At 38.6% G+C, this 20,914-nt stretch overlaps 1 protein-coding gene across 7 annotated transcripts in view; it reads right to left on the bottom strand.

Annotated features, from left to right (window-relative positions):
- The window catches only part of nhsl2 (NHS-like 2), an 83,743-nt gene that overhangs the window by 33,302 nt on the left and 29,527 nt on the right, over nucleotides 1-20,914 (bottom strand). The window contains exon 1 of one of the 7 annotated variants that reach the window (XM_051898940.1): nucleotides 6,849-7,113. The exons of 5 other annotated variants lie outside the window; for them this stretch is intronic. In XM_051898940.1, the coding sequence (XP_051754900.1) occupies nucleotides 6,849-6,930 (82 nt within the window). In that variant the 5' untranslated portion in view covers nucleotides 6,931-7,113. Of the gene's footprint in view, nucleotides 1-357; nucleotides 472-6,848; nucleotides 7,114-20,914 lie in introns of those variants that run through there. One more of the 7 variants, XM_051898942.1, reaches the window with a different exon arrangement.

Here is a 20,914-nt window from a genome sequence, read left to right as displayed (position 1 = left end):
CATCAGTCCCATTAAATTTGTCAACCAAAACATACTATTTTGAAGTTATCAACAATGCAGACTAACAGCATACACTCTCTGTATTAAATATGACAGATTACAACCTTTACAACACAAATGCTGACAGTGTAAGCTCGCAAATCCTGCTTCAGGAGAAGATGATCTTCTATCTCAAAGAAACCCTCTGACAGACGTCCTCCTGCATTACTGTCTGACCTCAATGTCGCTCTATACAACGTCTTTATACTTCCAGCAGTCACTGTGAGTCTCTGAGTTTAAAATATTTAAGAAATGATCCTATTAAGCACTCGTGGCTCTGCAAAGAACATACAGAAAACACAGGATTGCTAACCCTACCTGTTTTTCCTCTGAAGACATCTAGCCTCTCCATAATAACATCCATAGAAGGAAGGAGAGTTAGAGAAAGAAAAAGTCTAGCGGCATAGACCTCTAGAGTTACCAAAATGTGAGGTGGGAATGAGGCACTGAGTGAGAGAGGGAGGGAAGCAGAGAGCGAGGCAGGATACATGAGCACTCGGAGTTTTAGGTTGTCCCCCTCCCCACTCTATTGTCAATGCAGCACTGCTTTTTCCTTCCCATGCTCACGAGTGCCTTCCTGTCTTGCTGGAGGTGACAGCCAACCAGCCAATAAAACGTCTGGAAATGCTCACAGGCAACCACAGCAGCTATAAAGCCAACAAAGTCCAACAGGAGTAAGGACACAACCACACTGAACATTAACCAACTACTCAAGCAAAACACTAACTAGAGTCCAAAATTAACAAGACAGTGACAGGTAGGACAAATAGGAGTAAAAATTGGCTTTGGGGAGTTCATTGCCTGTGGATGGTAAATTTATATAAAGAAATACAACATAATATTTAATAATATACATAAACATCAGTTGCACTTTATTTTACAGTACCTGCACTTGTGTGTACTTACAGTGTACTTGCCTAAGAAAGTACTGGTTAATATAACCGGTGACAGGGTCATGGGCGGCCAAAACTCAGTGATGCACGTGGGGAGCGAAGGCTGGCCCGTGTGGTCCGATCCAACAGACGAGCTGCTTTAGCTCAAATTGCTCAAGAAGTTAATGTTGGTTCTGATAGAAAGGTGTCAGAATACACAGTGCATCACAGTTTGTTGCGTATGGGGCTGCATAGCTGCAGACCAGTCAGGGTGCCCATGCTGACCCCTGTTCACCGCCAAAAGCACCAACAGTGGGCACGTGAGCATCAGAACTGGACAATGGAGCAATGGAAGAAGCTGGCTGTCGATTAATTAAATGATTAGCTATTTCCCCACAAAATCAACATAGAAGCCTCTCATCCATTGACATCCATTCAAAAAACAGCCTCTGGTCTCCTTCCCTGCGTACCGCCAGAGGCGGAGCGTTAGCATTAGCCGTTATGCTTTTTTGGCTAAAGGTTGCAGGCTTGCCTTCCAGTGGCTTTGGCCATGGCCAGTAAGTAGTTGTTTGAGACAGTCCTCCTCCAACAGCACCTTTCAAGCACCTTATTATATTTACATTTTAAAGTCATGCGCCCTTTAGGTGGCATAAAAATAATAACAGTGTCCTGTTATGTCTGTCGTCATGAAATGACACATGACTGTCGTTACTAGGTTTGGGAACCGAGAACCGGTTCTCATCCGGAACCGGTAGTGTTTTTTTGAAAAGAACCGGAACCGTGCAAGATTTATAAGTTTAGGTTCCGAAATAGGTTCTGGAGTGATGGGTGGGCGAAGTGCGGGGAGCGTATCCTTTAATAGAGACATCTCACATCATGAAAAGCCCTCGCGCTACTCATATACGTCAGATTTCAATGCAGAGAGAGAGAGAGGTGCCCAAAGCTGCACGATTAATCTTTAAAAGATCACGTTCTCGATTTCATCACCCACATGATCTGTTTCCTAAATGACAACGATTCGCCCGTGTATATTAAACCTTTGACAAAAATAAAATCGCGACATTCAAATCTGCGTTCGCGCTGCCGTTGATTTAAAGAGAGTTGTCATGTGTAGATATAAACAGCTTCGCAAACAATCTTTTCAAACACACAGTATCATTATTTCTGTGTGACAAATAGGCCTATTCCAATTATGGTATACAAAAGTTTATTATTCAGATAGAAACGCTGATGTTTATGTATAATAAATCACCTTCTGAAAGTAACTGGACTTAAAATAACGCCACTAGGTGGCAACAAATTTACTGTTAAAAATGTGTCTATCACTGAATCATTCTTTCAGAAACAAGTCTTTATGAATCCAACTCACAAAAATATTGTTTCACCTGTCTGAATCTTACATGTGTGTTCAAGCATCTTATCTAATTTGTGGTAACACTTTACAATAAGGTTCATTTATGAACTAACCATGAGTGATACATTTGTTACTGTATTTGTTAATCTTTGTTAATGTTAGTTAATAAAAATACAGCCATTCAGTTTGTTCATGTTACTTCACAGTGCATTAACTAATGTTAACAAATACAACTCTTTATTTTAATAATGTATTAGTAAATGTTGAAATTAACATTAACAAAGATTAATAAATGCTGTAGAAATGCAGTTCATTATTAGTTCATGTTAATGTAGTTAACTAATGTTAACTAATGAGCCCTTATTGTAAAGTGTTAGCGAATTTGTTGAGATTAACAGTCATTTTACAAGAATAATAAACACAAAAAGGACTGTTTGAGTCGAGTATTGTGCATTTTTCCCTTGCCACTATTTTTTATTAGTTGTTTAATTATTTTTATGGAACCGGAATCGTTAGGCAGAACCGGAATCGGAATCGGAACCGGAACCAGAAAATTTCTCACGATTCCCAACCCTAGTCGTTACCAGTCAAAATGCGTGTTCATTTAAATGCAATGTGTGGACTTTTTACACGGTCCCTTACCCGCAATTTGTCCTATTTCCATTTTGCAAAACTTATTTACTAAATAAATTAGCTCTTTTTTTTTATTAACGACTACACCTACCCCAACCCTACCCTTAGTGATTTATAGTGCATATACACTTTATGAGCACATGCGTTCCCTGGGATCGAACCCACGATCGCATGATCACATGATTGCATATTGTTGCATATTGCATTGCTTTACCAACTGAACTACGCAAAACACGAAATATGACGCAGATAAAAGGGTTACAATGCATTAAAATGAAAGTATCCTGTTGTCGATAGGGGCGCAACTTTAGTAAACGCTCCTATGGGTCGTATTTCAGGGAAGTGACAAACGACCTATATGGGCGTATTGGTTGGAGAACATGTTGAGTTGTTTGGGGGTGGTTGTTAATCCTCTCAGTTCATTCCCGGTTGGCAGATGTGAAAATGTGGAGTGAATTTTAGACCCTGAACACAATATTATGATTTAATATTGACAAAATGAAAGGGTGAATGTTGTATGGTGACAATCTTATTATCAAATTAATACAGATAAAACACACGTTTATAAATAAATAGCCTACATAATAAAACATTGAAAGTTTGAGTATATGACTGCTATCTGACCAACAGCTGTGATATGTGATATGCAAGGTCAAAGACACATGGATTAGGTCCACTATCTCACATACACAAAACCAAAAACACAAATATTCACTCCAGATATAACTGCGTTTTCTTACAAAACAATCAAAGCCGATAAACCAGTGGTGAGAAAAACACTCTTTCAACCACGGCACATGTTGTACTTGTCTAATACAGGTTTCAGTGTGTGGATGTGCATAACTCAGAAGTATTTCCACACACTTCTGTTAAGAACACCAAACGTATCTTTCTGATCATCTGACTGAATGTTGAGAATTTCTGTTTATATACAGATGATCATTTATATAGTTCTGTGTGAACTAAGATATCTCAGAGGTTGACATAGGAACACTGACGCAGTGTGGGAACACACACGCACTTATACAGGCAGCATTGAACAGGCTTTCAATTGACTGGCAATACCACCTGTCCGTTGCCATGACAACAACTGCCCAGTCTCACACAGCAACACACAGCTCTCTCTCTCTCTGTTCATGTCGGGGTACGGACCTTCTCTGAGAGCATGACGTCAGAGTAGGAGAAAAAGTATGAATGAAAACAATGTGTGTATAGAAAGCAATGTGTGTACAGAGCACTGTGAACTCCAGACATGACACAAACACACGCATACATCACCAATTGGTTGCATTTGAATATTTGAGTACTAGAACTGTGCTAGACCATCAATAACTTGATCACAGACAACAGACTCCACACTTAAGGCCAGTGGCATGAATCAGAAATAAGAACCAGAATTATAATACAAATTCACAATGAGGAGGATCACTTCTACATTTCAGATTCTGAACTGTCCAAATACACTGCATAGTGGAAACTGGATCCAGAATCAGAACCTTCCAGTGATTCAGAACCTTTCAGTACTCTTTACAGCAGACACTGGATTCAGAATCAGATTCAGAATAAGAATCACAAATAGAATCACTTAATTCTGAATCACTGATAAAAAGCCAATCAGGAACTGTAAAACTAATGTACACTGCCACAGTGTCCAGAACTTAGTATCAGTAATCAAAATCTAAAACTGAATCAGTTTTTATGATTCAATGATTCAGAACCTTCCAGTACTCTTAGAATAATACACTTTACAGTGAACACTGGTTTCAAAGTCAGATTCTGAATTGCAATAGGAAATCAAATTAAATTTCAGAATAAGAATCGCAAACAGATTCACTTTATTCTGATCACTATGGAAGCTTGTTTCTGCCACTGAAAAAAAGAAAAACACTGCAATTTTTTTATCTCGCAATTCTGACTTTTTTCCCCAGAATTGCGTGATATAAACTCGCAATTCTAAATTATAATGTCAGAATAGTAAGATATAAACTTCTGACATTCTCTTACAATTATGAGTTTATATCTCGCAATTCTGGCTTTATAAGATGCAATTACGAGTTATAAAGTCAGAATTGTATGATATAAACTCACAATCATAAGAAAATGTAAGAATTGTGAGCTGACTTTTTTCCCTCAGAATTAGACTTTATATCTTGCAATTCTGACTTTTTTTCTCGCAATTGTGAGTTTATGACTTGCAATTCTGAGAAAAAAAAAGTCAGAATTGAAAGATAAAAAGTCAGAATTATCTTTTACATTTTTTATTCTGTGGTGGAAACAAGGTTCCACAGATCCCTGATTTGAAAACATCAAAAACAAAAAAAGCTCACTGCTTGTGTACACTGGACGCAGAATCAGAAGTTAGTATCAGTAATCAGAATCAAAAAATTAATCAGAGTCCCTTTTTCTTAATTACCTTCCAGTACTCTGAAGAAAAACCACTTAACAGACACTGGATTCAGAATCAGATTCAGAATTAGACATCAAACAAGGCCCTGTTTACACCTGGTATTAAGTCAATCGAATCACAAGCAGATGAGGCGGACACATACGTTTACACCTGGTATTTTAATCCGTCTCTTTTGTCCACTTTCCACCACTTCTCTCCTGATTTCTTTGAGGGGAGGGTCTATGGGCGGGTAATTTTATGGGGTTTTTCAGATCTTTCAATCTAATGGACAAAATAAGCTTGAGCCTTTTACATATGGAGACAGTAGGCGGATAGTAGGTGGTCTTACCAAAGCAATCCGGTCCAATGTGTTTTCGACTTCCTCTGGAAGTGGTCGAAAGTGGACAAGCTCAAAATGTTTTAGACCCCATTTAACACTGTATTTAGCATCGTACACTTGTGATCCGATCGACCAAAACACATCTTAATACCAGATGTAAACAGGGCCTAAAATTCAGTATAAGACTCACAAACAGAATCACTTTATTCTAACACTACACCGATTCGAAACAATCCACTAAAAAATGAATCCACATAATATGAATGCTGGATTCATAAATTAGAACATATTTGGGAACCATCCAGTACAAAAAACAAATACACTGCATAATGGATTCTGAATTAGAAACCAGCCAAGCAACATTAAAAAAGCCAACACTGCAAGACAAAGCGATAAATGCTTGCTTCTGCTCCTTAAATATACCATGAAGCCGCCTTGTTTTACTCAGCTGGTGAGCTCTGTTGCCATGAATAGGTTCATCTCTACTTAACACAAGTGTATGCTTTTGTGTCAATAAAGCACCGAAATTTATCTGCATTTTAGGATGTTCTTGAGAAAGTGTGATAGTGTTAAAGACGACGTATGTTCCCTTGTACCCATTTAGTGTGTGTGCGCGTGTGTCCTCTCTAATTCACAGATAAGAGACAGAGTGACAGCTCCCCATATCCACACCCCCCTCCTCCCTCTCTCTCATCTCCCCTTCCTGAGCGTCTTCTCGAACTGCCATCACTCCTCATCTGTCTTAAACCTCTCTCCTCCCAATCCATTTCCCGCCACCCCTTTCCCCTCTCGTCTTTTATTTTGTTCCTCATTCTCTCTGATCCTCTCTGACTCCGGCTGTCCTCTGTGTCTGTGTGTTGCTACACACTTCTCAAGGCTTGCCACTTCTTTGGTCCTTTCCTTTTCTCGATAAAGGGAAGAAAGCGCAAGAGGTTTCAAAGAGCTCGCAGTGATAACGAGAGGGCGAACAGTGGTTTTAAACCCAATGGTGACCCAGACTACAGCAGCAACACTGATTAGTCAAATGAAACCAGTCACTGACACTGATATCCTCTCATGTGCGCACACACACACACACACACACAAACAATGACATGCATAACACCTGAAGTGACAGAAAAATAAATCTGTGGCATTGTGGAGTGTGCATGTGCGAGAATGCGCATGCGAGCAAATCTGTGCACACGTCTAGTTGTGACACAGGTACGTGTGTGTGCGCTTTACCTGTTGCCCCCTTGGTTTTATGCCTCCCTTTGGCCCGACGTTGGGAATTGCCCATAGCTCCGTGTTTCCTGTCCCAAAACATCACCTCATCCCAAGGTTGAAGCCACACAGATTGACAATGACTGAGAGTGTGTTGGTGCGTCTATGTGCGTGAGCACGGCAGCGTATGCATGTGCCCGTCTGACACGGAGCAGTCGGCGAGACTGAGTCTGTTTGTTTGCGTGAACGTGAGTGTGTGAGGGTGCGTGTGTGTGTGTGTGTGTGTGTGTGTGTGTGTGAGTGTGAGAGAGAGAGACAGAGAGCATGCGCCCAATCCAGTTCGATTCCAGCCAGTCAGAGTACAGGCTCTGCGTTCATTTCATTGAGAGCCAGGGAAGGCTGAACGTATGGATGTAGGGAATGCCAAAGCGAGGAGAGAGAGAGAGAGAAAGAGGGAGGGTGTAGATAGAGGGAGGTGGATGCTTTATCACTGCTGAGTGATTCTGAGGAGAGGTGGAGCCGCTGCGGTTCGAAGGGAAAAGAGAAACACAGAGAGAGGGGCTACAGAGAACATGAACAACATTTTAACATGCTACACTGTGACCATCACCCAAACCATTCGATCTGTCTCATTCAAAAAAAAAAATTGTACAACAAAACAGGAAAAAAGGAAGAGTTCACCCAAAAATGAAAACGCTGCTATTATTTATTAACCCTGTATGACCTCTATGACTTTCTTCTGTGGAACCAAAATGGAGATATTTTTAAAAATGTCAGTTTTTTGTGCATACAATGAAAGTCAGTGGGGTTCAGTGTTGTAGGGGTTCAGTGGGGTTCAGTGTTCATTGTAGCCTATGGACAAAAACAGTTCTTCAATTCAATACCTTCTCAATTCAAAATCTTATCTGCTTGATTATATTGTCGCAAACTGTAAACTATATTATTCAACAGCTCTATACATAAAGTTGGATATATAATATATCCAACTTGATCTGCATATTGTACATACAATATACTTAAATCAATATCCACTTACATACAGTACACTCATGTAAAGCGATATATACTAGCAAATCTCGCTTGTATCATTGCAAAATGTAAACTATATTATGGCTCTAATCTGATAAATGTGACTATAAAACAAAAGATATTAAAGGGTTAGTTCACCCAAAAGTTACAATTCTGTCATTTGTTACTCACCTTCGTGTCATTCCACATCCCTAAGACCTTCGTTCATCTTCGGAACACAAATTAAGATCTTTTTGATAAAGTCTGAGAGGTTTCTGTCTCTCCATAGAGATCCAATGCAACTACCACTTAAGGTCCAGAAAGGTAGGAAAAAGACATCATTAAAGTATTCCATGTGACTCCAGTGGTTTAACCTCAGTTTTATGAAGTGACGCGAGTACTTTTTTTGCGCAAAAAAAACATAATTTACCACTTTACTTACAAAAATATTGATCTGCAACGCACATTCACGATAGCTTCATGACGCATGCGTGTTGTGTTCAGACTTGTGCGTCAACTCAACGCACATGCGCGAGTGTTCACGAGAGCTTCACGACGCATGCGTTTTGTGTTCACGCGAGAGCTGGCATTGTTGCGTGAACAGGCATTGGATAATATTTGTAAATAAAGTGGTAAATTATGTTTTTATTTTTTTTTTTTTTTGCATAAAGCACTCACATCACTTCATAAAATTGAGTTTAAGCCACTGGAGTCACATGGAATACTTTAAAGATGTCTTTCCTACCGTTCAGGACCTTGAAATGGTAGTGCGTTGGATCTCTATGGAGAGACAGAAACCTCTCAGACTTCATCAAAAAGATCTTAATTTGTGTTCCGAAGATGAACAAAGGTCTTATGGGTGTGGAATGACATGAGGGTGAGTAATAAATTACAGAATTTTCATTTTTGGGTGAACTAACCCTTTAAGATATTATAAACATTTACAGCATTATTTTTTGTAAAGCTGCTTTGAAACTATGAGTATTGTGAAAAGTGTTATCTACCCTGTTGAAAAAAACAGCATATGCTGGTTAGGTATGATTTGAAGCATGGTTTGAGCTGGTTATAAGCTGGTCCTGAGCTGGAGCTAGTTGCTAAGGACCAGCATAAACCAGCTCAAACCAGCTGCCATTCTTAAAAACATACCTAACCAGGTATGCCTAACCAGCAAAAAATGTAGGATGGGGACTTGGTGCTATCCATTGATTGTTGATTGGATGGACGCAAATCTAAATGTGAGTTTGCAGTTGATTGTTAGAAAATGGCGGGGTTTATTTCCATTTCATGGCAACTTTAACCTTGTTTTCATTTTTCAGATAATTATTGAGACTTAATTGTATTTGTTTTAAATGTTCATTGCTTACGCAACACTGTAGCACAGTCATGCCAATGAAGACAGAGAGAGAGAGTGAGAGAGAGAGAGAGAGAGTGTGTGAGATGAGGGTGGGAATGATAGAGAAGAGGACAGAGTGAGGAGCAAAGATGCGGCAAACAGGGAGAGAGTGAGGGAAAAGAGAGGGAGAGAGAGATGAGAATCACAAGAGGCAGAGAGCTGGAGAGGAATATTGAGAGGAGGAGAGGTGGAGGGAGAGAAAGGAGACGCGGTAAGTAAAAACAGACGCTATAAGTGAGAAAGGCAGATTAAGAGAGACTCATGGTGAGAAAGGTGTTGTAAGGCGACGGCAGCGACATCACCGCCAAAAACAAACACACAAGCTATTATGTGTGTGTGTTAAAAAAAATGAGTGATCGGTGGAGGAAGGATGCTTCCCAAGGACAGATGACTGTCAGCCCACTTTTTCCTGAAAAGGAGGAGACAGGAACTGAGGGACGGAGTAATAAATAGTGGAGGATAATAAACGAGTGTAAAATCCTGTTATGAGCCTAGGCTGCGTGTGAGAGCAGCTTGCTGTCCGAGCTGCTGACTGGCTGCACACACGCACACGCACACGCACACACACACACACACACACACACACACACACACACACACACACACACACACACACACACTGCAGTGGAGAGGGCAGGTCCCTCCCTCTACTGCAGACTGGAGGTTTAGCATTCAAAGCCACAACACTGTTCTCCATTATCAATTCATCACAGACATCTGTCTGGTAAACATCACGTGCCCCGCCCCTTCACACACACACACACACGCACGCTCACACAGAGGTCACATCCACAAATATGTACACTCACCTGCTCACACAGACCACCAGATGCAGTGAGATCGATACATGTTCTCATGCATTCATACTTACGCAGTGTAGCACACACAGATTCAACTGCCTTCTTGCAAAATGAATAAAAAGACCAGAGGGAGTGAGTTTATCTAAGTGAATAATTCCATATAAAGCTTAAAACTCTGCAACAGAATATTTATAAGAACAGCAGACAAAGAATCACATATATTGTTAACCCACACATACATTTATAAAATAAAAGAGCAGGTCTACACACACTCATCTCTCTCTCTCTCTCAAACACACTCACACACACACTGCACGCAGCAGCACAATGATTAAACAGCAGAGCACACACTCCAGTGACCACAGCCTGCCTTGTGCATATTGATAACACCACACACACACACAAACACGCACACACACACAGGTCTGTTTCATATTAGTAAGGACATCTCATAGACTTTCATCATTTATAAATCAGGTTAAATGATATTTTCTATCTCCTAACCCCTACCCTAAACCTAGCCCTCACAGAAGCCAGTGCAAATCAATGAAATATAAACATGATATGGGTGATTTTTAATTAGTAAGGACACGTAACATGTCCTCACAAGTAGGTTATCATGATATTTCACTATATTAGTAGGACATTTGGCCCTCAAAACTATAGCCAAACCTATACACACACACACACAAACACACACACACACACAGGTGGTTGGCATGTCTAGCAGTGTGGCTTTCTAAGGCCAATTCACTCCACCAACAGATGCCAACCAACACGAACAATCATCAGATTACAGTATGCCACTTCTCAGACATTCCACGACCTGAAAACGCTGATTGAACATGTACAATCAGCTAAACCAAGCGCCCACCAATGTCAACAGACGCCGACACACTGGGGTACTGATTTGATTTGACAAACTGATACACTGATTTGATGAAACCCAACGAAGTGTCTTTTGCAGTTGCTCTGCAGTGTGAATATATACTTAATTTAAATCTATTTTAAATTGAAAAAATGTAAATTTAAAGGGTTAGTTCACCCAAAAATGAAAATTATGTCATGTATTACTCACCCTCATGTCGTTCTACACCCGTTCATCTTCGGAACACACGTTAAGATATTTTTGATAAAATCTGATGGCTCAGTGAGGCCTCCATTGACAGCAAGATAATTAACACTTTCAAATGCCCAGAAAGGTGCTAAAAACATATTTAAACAGTTCATGTGAGTACAATGGTTCTACCTTAATATTATAAAGCGACGAGAATACTTTTTGTGCGCCAAAATAACAACAATATCTAGTGATGTCTGATTTCAAAACACTGCTTCAAAGCTTTTGTTTCGAATCAGTGGTTCGGAGCGCCAAAGTCACGTGATTTCTGCAGTTTGGCAGTTTGACACGCGATCCGAACCACTGATTCATCATTTAAAACTCATTTTTTTTGTCACAACACCTAATATGCTTTCCTTATGCATCCATATTAAATTTAACATAAAAAAAAAAAACTACCCATGACAATATACACACACAAAGTTCTTTCTATGTTTTTCCGCACAATAAAACCACAATTCCTAATACACTTCCACTGGATTCAGGTTTCTTTAGCTCTCTCAAACATTTATAATACCCCCCCCCCCCCCACCCCCCCACCCCTCCTACCTGTGGACATTCTCCCCCTCAAACCCAAACACAGACAAGGTTTACTCTTTCACCTCAAATACCATGTCAACGTTTCCAGGACCCTCTGCATTGATCAAACAGTCTTCCTTTAAAAACAGGAGGGAGAGGAAGGAAGGGGCAGAGGAAGTGCACAGGCAAAGACTGGCTCAGTTGTTGAGCACTTTGCACAGGGCAACCTGAGGTCAAACACACACACTGACAATAACATTACTTGAGTAAACACACTGCTCCATTACACATACAAAAGACTGTTCATATACTATTCATGCACGTTCATATGCAGTCATGAATACTTATGTTGCTGTTATATACAGTGGAGTCCAAAAGACTGGCACCACATTGAAAATCTGTGATTCTAATTTAAGCCAGGAATTCAACAATGTTTTAGGATTTTGAAACATTTATAACTCACAAAGAAATACTCACACATTTCTAGGTAACTTATCAAATAATTGAATCACATAGATCATGTGAGTCTTATACAGATGGTCCGATTGAAGCGCAAGATGCTCTTTAGATAATCTCAAAATCATGTTAGAGAACAAGATCATCAGGTTTAAGACAAACTTGTAGAGTTCATGCAACTAGAGCACTGCTGCCATTAAATCAAAAGAGAGACAAACCAAATACTAAGACATTCTGTATCAGTTTTACTTTTCACTCTTTTAACATTTCACTAGTGGTTTCAGACTTTTGGACCCCACTGTGCATGTACTTTGTGATATTTGGGACTATGGTACTGAATGATATATATCCTGTTTTACATGGTACAGACAACTTGGTTTTACCCAGCTGACAAAACGTTTTGCTAACATTCTAATTAAGTTATGAAAAAGTTATTTTGAAATGTTCTCTGAACATTCAAAACATGGTTATAGGAATGTTAAGGTGTATTTTATAATTCTGCAAACATTACACTGTGTTCCAAATTATTATGCAAGTGACATATCAGTAGGATTTCAGTACAATAAACATTCAGATTTTAGTTTTTCTAAAAAAGTGTTTGTTTGTTTATTTATCCATGTCTTTTTAGATAACTGATATCAATCTCAGACAAAATAATTTGCCAGGTCTACTTAGGTAAATGGAAACCCTACTTAGAGTCCATTATTAAGCAAGTCCACAGTTCTCATGCAATATGGGGAGGAAGAAAGATCTTTCTGAACATAAAAAGCATGAAATGGTGCAATGTTGTGCAAAAGGCATGAAAACAACTAATATTGTGTGAAAACTGAATGCAGATTATTTAACTATCATAAGATTTGTGAGTGATTTAGAGCACAGCAGAACTTGGTCAGATAAAGGCTTATTAAGGAAAGTTTCTGTCAAACAAGTTAATTGTATTAAAAGGGCAGCTATAAAAAAAAGCCAGTGTTGAGCAGCAAACAGGTATTTGAAGCTGCTGGTGTCTCTGGAGTCTCAAGAAGCTCTCCATGCAGGCTGGCAGTTGTGCGTAAAGATGCATTTCAGCCACCACTAACCAAACCTCACAAAGAGAAACATTTACAGAGGGTGTAGAAATACATTTTCAAACAGTTTTATTTCTGTGGTGTTTTTTTGCAGCATGGGATAGTGCATAGTGCATTGTATTTCAGAAGGCACTATTCCTTCTTTTTATACCATAGCTGAAAAATGGCTGAAAATGAAGTCCACATATCTTGATGAAGTCATTTTGACAAAGGAAACTTCCATCTCACTTCCCAATATTCCAGCCCAAATCATCACCCGCCAGCTCCCTGCTGACGTCGCAGTCTTGTTGGAACATGGTAGCCATTCACCAACCATCCAGAAATCCATCCATTTAGACCATCCATTGTAGTATGGCATTCGTCAGTGAATAAAACTATTTAAAAATGAGTCTTTATGTATTTCTAAACCCACTGTAAATGTTTCTGATTGTGAGCGTTGGTTAGTGGTAGCTAAAATGCATCTTTACGCACAACTGGCAGTCTGCATGGAGAGCTTCTTGAGACTCCAGAGACACCAGCAGCTTCAAATACCTGTTTGCTGCTCAACACTGGCTTTTTTTTATAGCTGCCCTTTTAATACAATTAATTTTCTGACAGGAACTTTCATTAATAGGCCTTTATCTGACCGAGTTATGCTGTGCTCTAAATTACTCAAAATCTTATGATAATTCGATAATCTCCATTCAGTTTTCACACAATATTAGTTGTTTTCATGCCTTTTGCACAACATTGCACCATTTCATGCTTTTCATCTTCAAAAAGATCTTTCTTCCTTCCCATATTGCATGAGAACTGTGACTTGCTTAATAATGTGGAACAACCTCTAAGCAGGGTTTCCATTTACCTAAGTAGACCTGGCAAATTATTTTGTCTGAGATTGATACCAGTTATGTAAAAAGACATGGATAAATAAACAAACAAACATTTTCTTAGACAAACTAAAATCTGAATGTTTATTGTACTGAAATCCAACTGATATGTCACTTGCATAATAATTTGGAACACAGTGTATAGGAAAGTTACTTTGAATGTTCTCTAAACATTCTGAAACAAGTAGTAACATTTAAAAAATGTTAGACAAACATCCAACTAAAACCTACTCAATTCAACTCTAACTGAAACATCACACAAAAAACACGGTTTCACATCTCACTGATCACAGCTCTCGCTCTCTGTTCTTTTCACCCCAGTACATCACAGGAAAACAGATGAATTTTTTAATTCAAATTATATGCAAATGAGCAAGATTTTCATGAGGGTCAAATCATCTGTTATCAAAAGTTACATTTGTTTTAAGTACAGTACAAAAGGCTCACAATCAGCTCAAATCTTTCCAGCGCTGAATCTGCTACTATTGATTTTTATGTCTAACTGGACAAGTGCTTATATAAGTAGAGAGAATAGAAGGCTTGAGATCTCATATAGACACGGAGAAACCGTAAGGATGTTTAGAGCTTGTACAGTAACAGCTGTCTGACTTATCACTGTACTCCTGCTCTCGAGCTGAAAGTGACAGCTGGCTTCACAGCTGCACTGATCCTATTGTTTTTCACTGACGGGAGAGAGTGTGAGATGAGATCAGAGCCACTCTACGGTCATCTCTTCTCGTCCTTTTCTCAGACCACACACATTCAAGAGTGACCCGTGTGAAATTAACACTTTTACAATAACACAAAACTAAAACTAAAGCTATTAGAAATATTTGAAAAAAACTACAACTAATAAAAATGACAAAAACACATGACAAAATTACTAAAACAAACTAGAATTGATATGAACACTGAAAAATATAAAAAATAAAAGCTAAATCACAACATTAATAAATGATATAACACCTGCTGAATATCTCTCTGAAATCACCTGCTGTAGTGTTTTGTTTTTTTAAGGAGTAAATAAAAACAGTTAAAAATGATAAAAGTGGCCCTTGGGGTCCATCAGTGGGGATATGCATGGCGTCACATTTCCTCTCTGGAATGTGAAGAGGTAGTCGCGCCTAAAGTCTGCCAGAGTGTGCGAGCACCTCACCCTTCAGATGGCAACAGCTAACCAAATCAGATCTATTTACACCACAGAACAAATAAACTACTGTCTTACTATATCTAGATTTGTGACTTCCTCCACACAAACTGAATCTCAAGCACGGTACAGTGAAAAACACTGTTTGATGGATCCAGGAAACAGAACAAAGGGGATAAATCGGGTTTTACGGTACCTTAGTGCAGATCCAGAGTGTGTTCATATCAGTGCTGTCAATACACACTACAATTCGGCCCCAATCCTGTATTCCCTGTTTTACAGCATGAAATCAGATGTCCTACTGTCACTGAAATGTGTGTGTATGTGTGACGGTCCATGATTTATCATCAGTAGGCTGAATCTAGAGCAGTGGACATCTGGCTGCAGATTGAGATTTGGAATAATTGGCTGTGGATTAATAATCCGACTCAACGTCTGGCAGCATATAGTGGAGCAAGAACATGGCAGATTACAACCCCTAACTGTCCATCCACACGCTGGATTACACATACACCCCTACAGTGCTCCAGCTGCATTTCTCCATTTCTCCTCTGTGCTCGACAATCGTCTATAAAACCATTCTTTATTGCCGTAATCTCATTTTCAGACTCTCTTTCATCTATTTATGTATTTCAAACTCTCATTTCATTCTATTCATTTCATTTGATTATTCTGTGCGTTCGTCTCTTTTAAACTCCTCCACGCAGCGCTGGATTAGGGGATTGTAATTCCAGCTAAACTGCTCAGTTTATCTGAATGAGAAGGAGGACTGTGTTCTGCATGCAGAGAAGGGGAGGTTTAAAGGGACATCAGGTTTGTCGTTCAGCTCACGCTATGATAGGATGGAGAAAGCGGGGTGGAGCAGCTCAAATCCTACATCAAAAGTCTCTGTGCAAACGAGGACAGCGGACATGCTGCCAGAGACGGAAGCACAGGAGGATTTGCTTCTTGCAAGTAAAAACAACTAACAGAGCAAGGGCACCCAGAGCTGTGGGTTGATTAACTTATAATTGACTATTGTTTATGGCTTGAGCGATGCTCAAATCTTATCTTTGAAATTTGGAAATATGGACTCTGACTCACGTCTGTGTGAAGCTCAAAATGGCGGGATACAGAATACTAAACTTATAAAGCTGATCCTTAGGCATTGAATTAATGTACAGGTGCTGGTCATATAATTAGAATATCATCAAAAAGTTGATTTATTTCACTAATTCCATTCAAAAAGTGAAACTTGTATATTATATTCATTCATTACACACAGACTGATATATTTCAAATGTTTATTTCTTTTAATTTTGATGATTAAAACTGACAACTAAGGAAAATCCCAAATTCAGTATCTCAGAAAATTAGAATATTACTTAAGACCAATACAAAGAAAGGATTTTTAGAAATCTTGGCCAACTGAAAAGTATGAACATGAAAAGTATGAGCATGTACAGCACTCAATACTTAGTTGGGGCTCCTTTTGCCTGAATTACTGCAGCAATGCGGACAGGGCATGGAGTCGATCAAGTCTGTGGCACTGCTCAGGTGTTTTAAGAGCCCAGGTTGCTCTGATAGTGGCCTTCAGCTCTTCTGCATTGTTGGGTCTGGCATATCGCATCTTCCTCTTCACAATACCCCATAGATTTTCTATGGGGTTAAGGTCAGGCGAGTTTGCTGGCCAATTAAGAACAGGGATACCATGGTCCTTAAACCAGGTACTGGTAGCTTTGGCACTGTGTGCAGGTGCCAAGTCCTGTTGGAAAATGAAATCTGCATCTCCATAAAGTTGGTCAGCAGCAGGAAGCATGAAGTGCTCTAAAACTTCCTGGTATACGGCTGCGTTGACCTTGGACCTCAGAAAACACAGTGGACCAACACCAGCAGATGACATGGCACCCCAAACCATCACTGACTGTGGAAACTATACACTGGACCTCAAGAAACGTGGATTGTGTGCCTCTCCTCTCTTCCTCCAGACTCTGGGACCCTGATTTCCAAAGGAAATGCAAAATTTACTTTCATCAGAGAACATAACTTTGGACCACTCAGCAGCAGTCCAGTCCTTTTTGTCTTTAGCCCAGGCGAGACGCTTCTGACGCTGTCTGTTGTTCAAGAGTGGCTTGACACAAGGAATGCGACAGCTGAAACCCATGTCTTGCATACGTCTGTGCGTAGTGGTTCTTGAAGCACTGACTCCAGCTGCAGTCCACTCTTTGTGAATCTCCCCCACATTTTTGAATGGGTTTTGTTTCACAATCCTCTCCAGTGTGCGGTTATCCCTATTGCTTTTACACTTTTTTCTACCACATCTTTTCCTTCCCTTCGCCTCTCTATTAATGTGCTTGGACACAGAGCTCTGTGAACAGCCAGCCTCTTTTGCAATTACCTTTTGTGTGAGATGAGATCACCTTTTGTGTCTTGCCCTTTTTGTGCAAGGTGTCAATGGTCGTCTTTTGGACAACTGTCAAGTCAGCAGTCTTCCCCATGATTGTGTAGCCTACAGAACTAGACTGAGAGACCATTTAAAGGCCTTTGCAGGTGTTTTGAGTTAATTAGCTGATTAGAGTGTGGCACGAGGTGTCTTCAATATTGAACCTTTTCACAATATTCTAATTTTCTGAGATACTGAATTTGGGATTTTCCTTAGTTGTCAGTTATAATCATCAAAATTAAAAGAAATAAACATTTGAAATATATCAGTCTGTGTGTAATGAATGAATATAATATACAAGTTTCACTTTTTTAATTGGAATTAGTGAAATAAATCAACTTTTTGATGATATTCTAATTATATGACCAGTACCTGTAGATGGTTCTGGAAAAGAGGAGTTCTTCCCAGAAAATTAATGATCTAGACCAGGGATTTTCAAACCTTGTGTTATTCCACGGACCCCCAAATATGATGCTCCCCTACTAGTGATGGACCTGCTTCCTAAAAAAAAAAAAAAAGGCAGCTATATATTATATATCATTTGTAGAGACCAAATTATACAAACAAACTAATAAATAAACAAATAAAGAGAAATAAGTAAGGGGTAATCCATGTTGTGCTGACGGTTTTATTGCACAGCTTCCAGCCAATCAGAATTTAGTATTCAGACAGACCATTGTACAAAATAAAAAAAATACACTACTGCTCAAAGGTTTGGGGTCTGTAAGATTTTTTTAAAAGAAATTAATACTTTTATTCAGCAAGAATGCATTCAATTCATGAAAAGTGACAGTAAAGACATTTATAATGTTACAATGTTATTTATTTGTAAAGTTTATAATGTTTCAAATAAATGCTGTTCTTTTAAACTTTCTCTTTATCAAAGAATCCTGAAAAAAAAACGGTATCAAAGATTCCATAAAAATGGAATTAAGCAGCACAACTATTTTTAGCATTGATAATAATGACGTAATGTTTCACCAAGTCAGCATATTAGATTCTGTGTCTCATTTCAAAGGCTGCACCCTCCGGGCGTCACATTTGTCAGCCGCATATGTCATTGAGGCTGCTTCATTATATTCAAAGGTAAGGATAAAAATACAGTAATTTACACCTCACAAGGAATAACAGTCAATTTATAATGGTAACTTTCCAAAATGAGACAATCTCAATGACGTATGTGGTCGACGAATGCGACCTCTGGAGGGAGCAGCTAGAATGATTTCTGAAAAATCATGTGACACTGATAACTGAGTGTAATGGCTGCTGAAAATTCACAGAAATAAATTACATTTTTAAATAGATTAAAATAGAAGACTTTTATATTATATCTGAAATATAAAAGATAATAATCCTTGTTCTCTGTATCATATGACTGGATTATAATGTATAAACCTCAAGAGAAACAAACTATGGCTGTCTACAGAATAAATTAATTGTGATTAATCTCATGATTTCCAGAAAGCAGAATGAAACTGTAATAAAGTAAATGTAAAATTTACAGAATTTGACATTTGGTAGATGCTTTTTTCTAAAGTAGCTTACACTGTATTCAGTTTATCAGTTTATTCATTCCCTGGGAATCAACCCCATGTACTTAAGTTTAAACTACTACAACACTGTTGTTCTTCATTTTACCTTTTCCCTTTGCAGCCACCTGGGGTTCAAATTTAAAACCCCCTCATATAGACCTTTTGTTGAGATGTTTCATCAAATCACATTTTCACAGAGAAGCAATTCTCCTCACCAAACTAGAAATGATGGATCTGTGTGCTACCAGAAGCTCCTGGCACAATCACTGGGGTGCCCCAGTCATTTAGTTATGTAAGGAACCCTGGATCTGTCCCCTCCACTCGCACACTCACATACTCCATTACATAAGACCGTTGATGACAGACTGCTGATAAATGTCTGTTTTCTCAACTGTGTGTATGTGTGTGATCTGTATGACATGCACACTCACAGAAAAGCTCTCGCTCTCTGAACCACAGAAGCACACACATATGCATTGTTAAACACAGTAAGAACTGTAAGAAGAATCTAACAATTAACAAAAGACACACTGTGCAAAGAGAGAGAGCAAATGAGAGAAAATAAGAAAAACCAAATGCTAGATCTTCACACATATAAACAAAGAGTCACAGAACTGTGTGTCAGTCGGCTTGCAGGCTTATGTTGTCTGGGTTTGAGCAGGTGTGTGAGCGTTTCAGCGAGTGCCAGCTGAATTTGCAAGAATACTGTCTTTTTAATTTTTGCAACTCATCGCTTCGCTGTGTAAGTATTGCCTCTGCAAAAATAAAGCTCATTTACACTCATTAAATATATAAATATTTACTGTAATTATTTAGGCTGTCTTGAGGCTTGAGCTTTCTTAACTGTGAAATGACTTTGTGAAATAGAATGCCAAACAGCTTTTTAAACTAAATATTTCAGCAATTATTGTTCTGCGCCACCAGCAGTACCACATGTAATTGCAAAAATAAATATTGTTCACAGAAATGTCCTTTCTACCTCTTCTTCCCTGTCATATAAATAAAAACAGTAACACTTTACAATAAGGTTCATTTGTTAACATAATGTATTAACATGAACTAAACATGAGCAATACATTTGTTACGGTGTTTGTTAATCTTTGTTAACATTAATTAATAAAAATACAGCTGTTCATAGTTTGTTTATGTAATGTTAACAAATACAACTTTTGATTTTAATAATGTATTTGTAAATGTTGAAATTAACATTAACAAAGAGTAATAAATGCTGTAGAAGTGCAGTTCATTATTAGTTCATGTTAACTAATGTATTTAACTAATGTTAACTAATGAACCTTATTGTAAAGTGTTACCATAAAATCCTATAGTCCTGTCCAAAACTCATCGCTTATCACTTTTAGCTGAGATTTAAAAAAAAAAATGGTATGGAAATAATGCTGCATTTATACAGAAAATACATCTTTCAATAGTAATATCCGGGTGTTTCTTCAACTTCAGACCCAGGGGTCTCTGATTTGTTCTTTTTGATATATGAAAAGCACATTAAAACGGACATGGAAACTTTTTACCATGCAATACAACACTGTTGTTTTGCACAGTTTAATTACTGTAAATAAACTAGCAATAGAGTGAAAAGTGTGTTTTAAAGCATTAGTTTACCCAAAAATGACAATTCTGTCATCTTTTACTCACCTTCATGTCATTCCAAATACATAAGATTTTAGTTCATCTTTAAAACACAAATTATATTTTTAATGAAATCTCAGAGATGTCTGTCCCTCCACTGAAAGTCTGATCTA

This window comes from Ctenopharyngodon idella, chromosome 7, assembly GCF_019924925.1.
Source record: "Ctenopharyngodon idella isolate HZGC_01 chromosome 7, HZGC01, whole genome shotgun sequence".
In the NCBI taxonomy this organism is placed as follows: Eukaryota; Metazoa; Chordata; class Actinopteri; order Cypriniformes; family Xenocyprididae; genus Ctenopharyngodon; species Ctenopharyngodon idella.
Note: the sequence above shows the minus strand (reverse complement) of the source record. Positions and strands in the feature narration are given on the sequence as shown.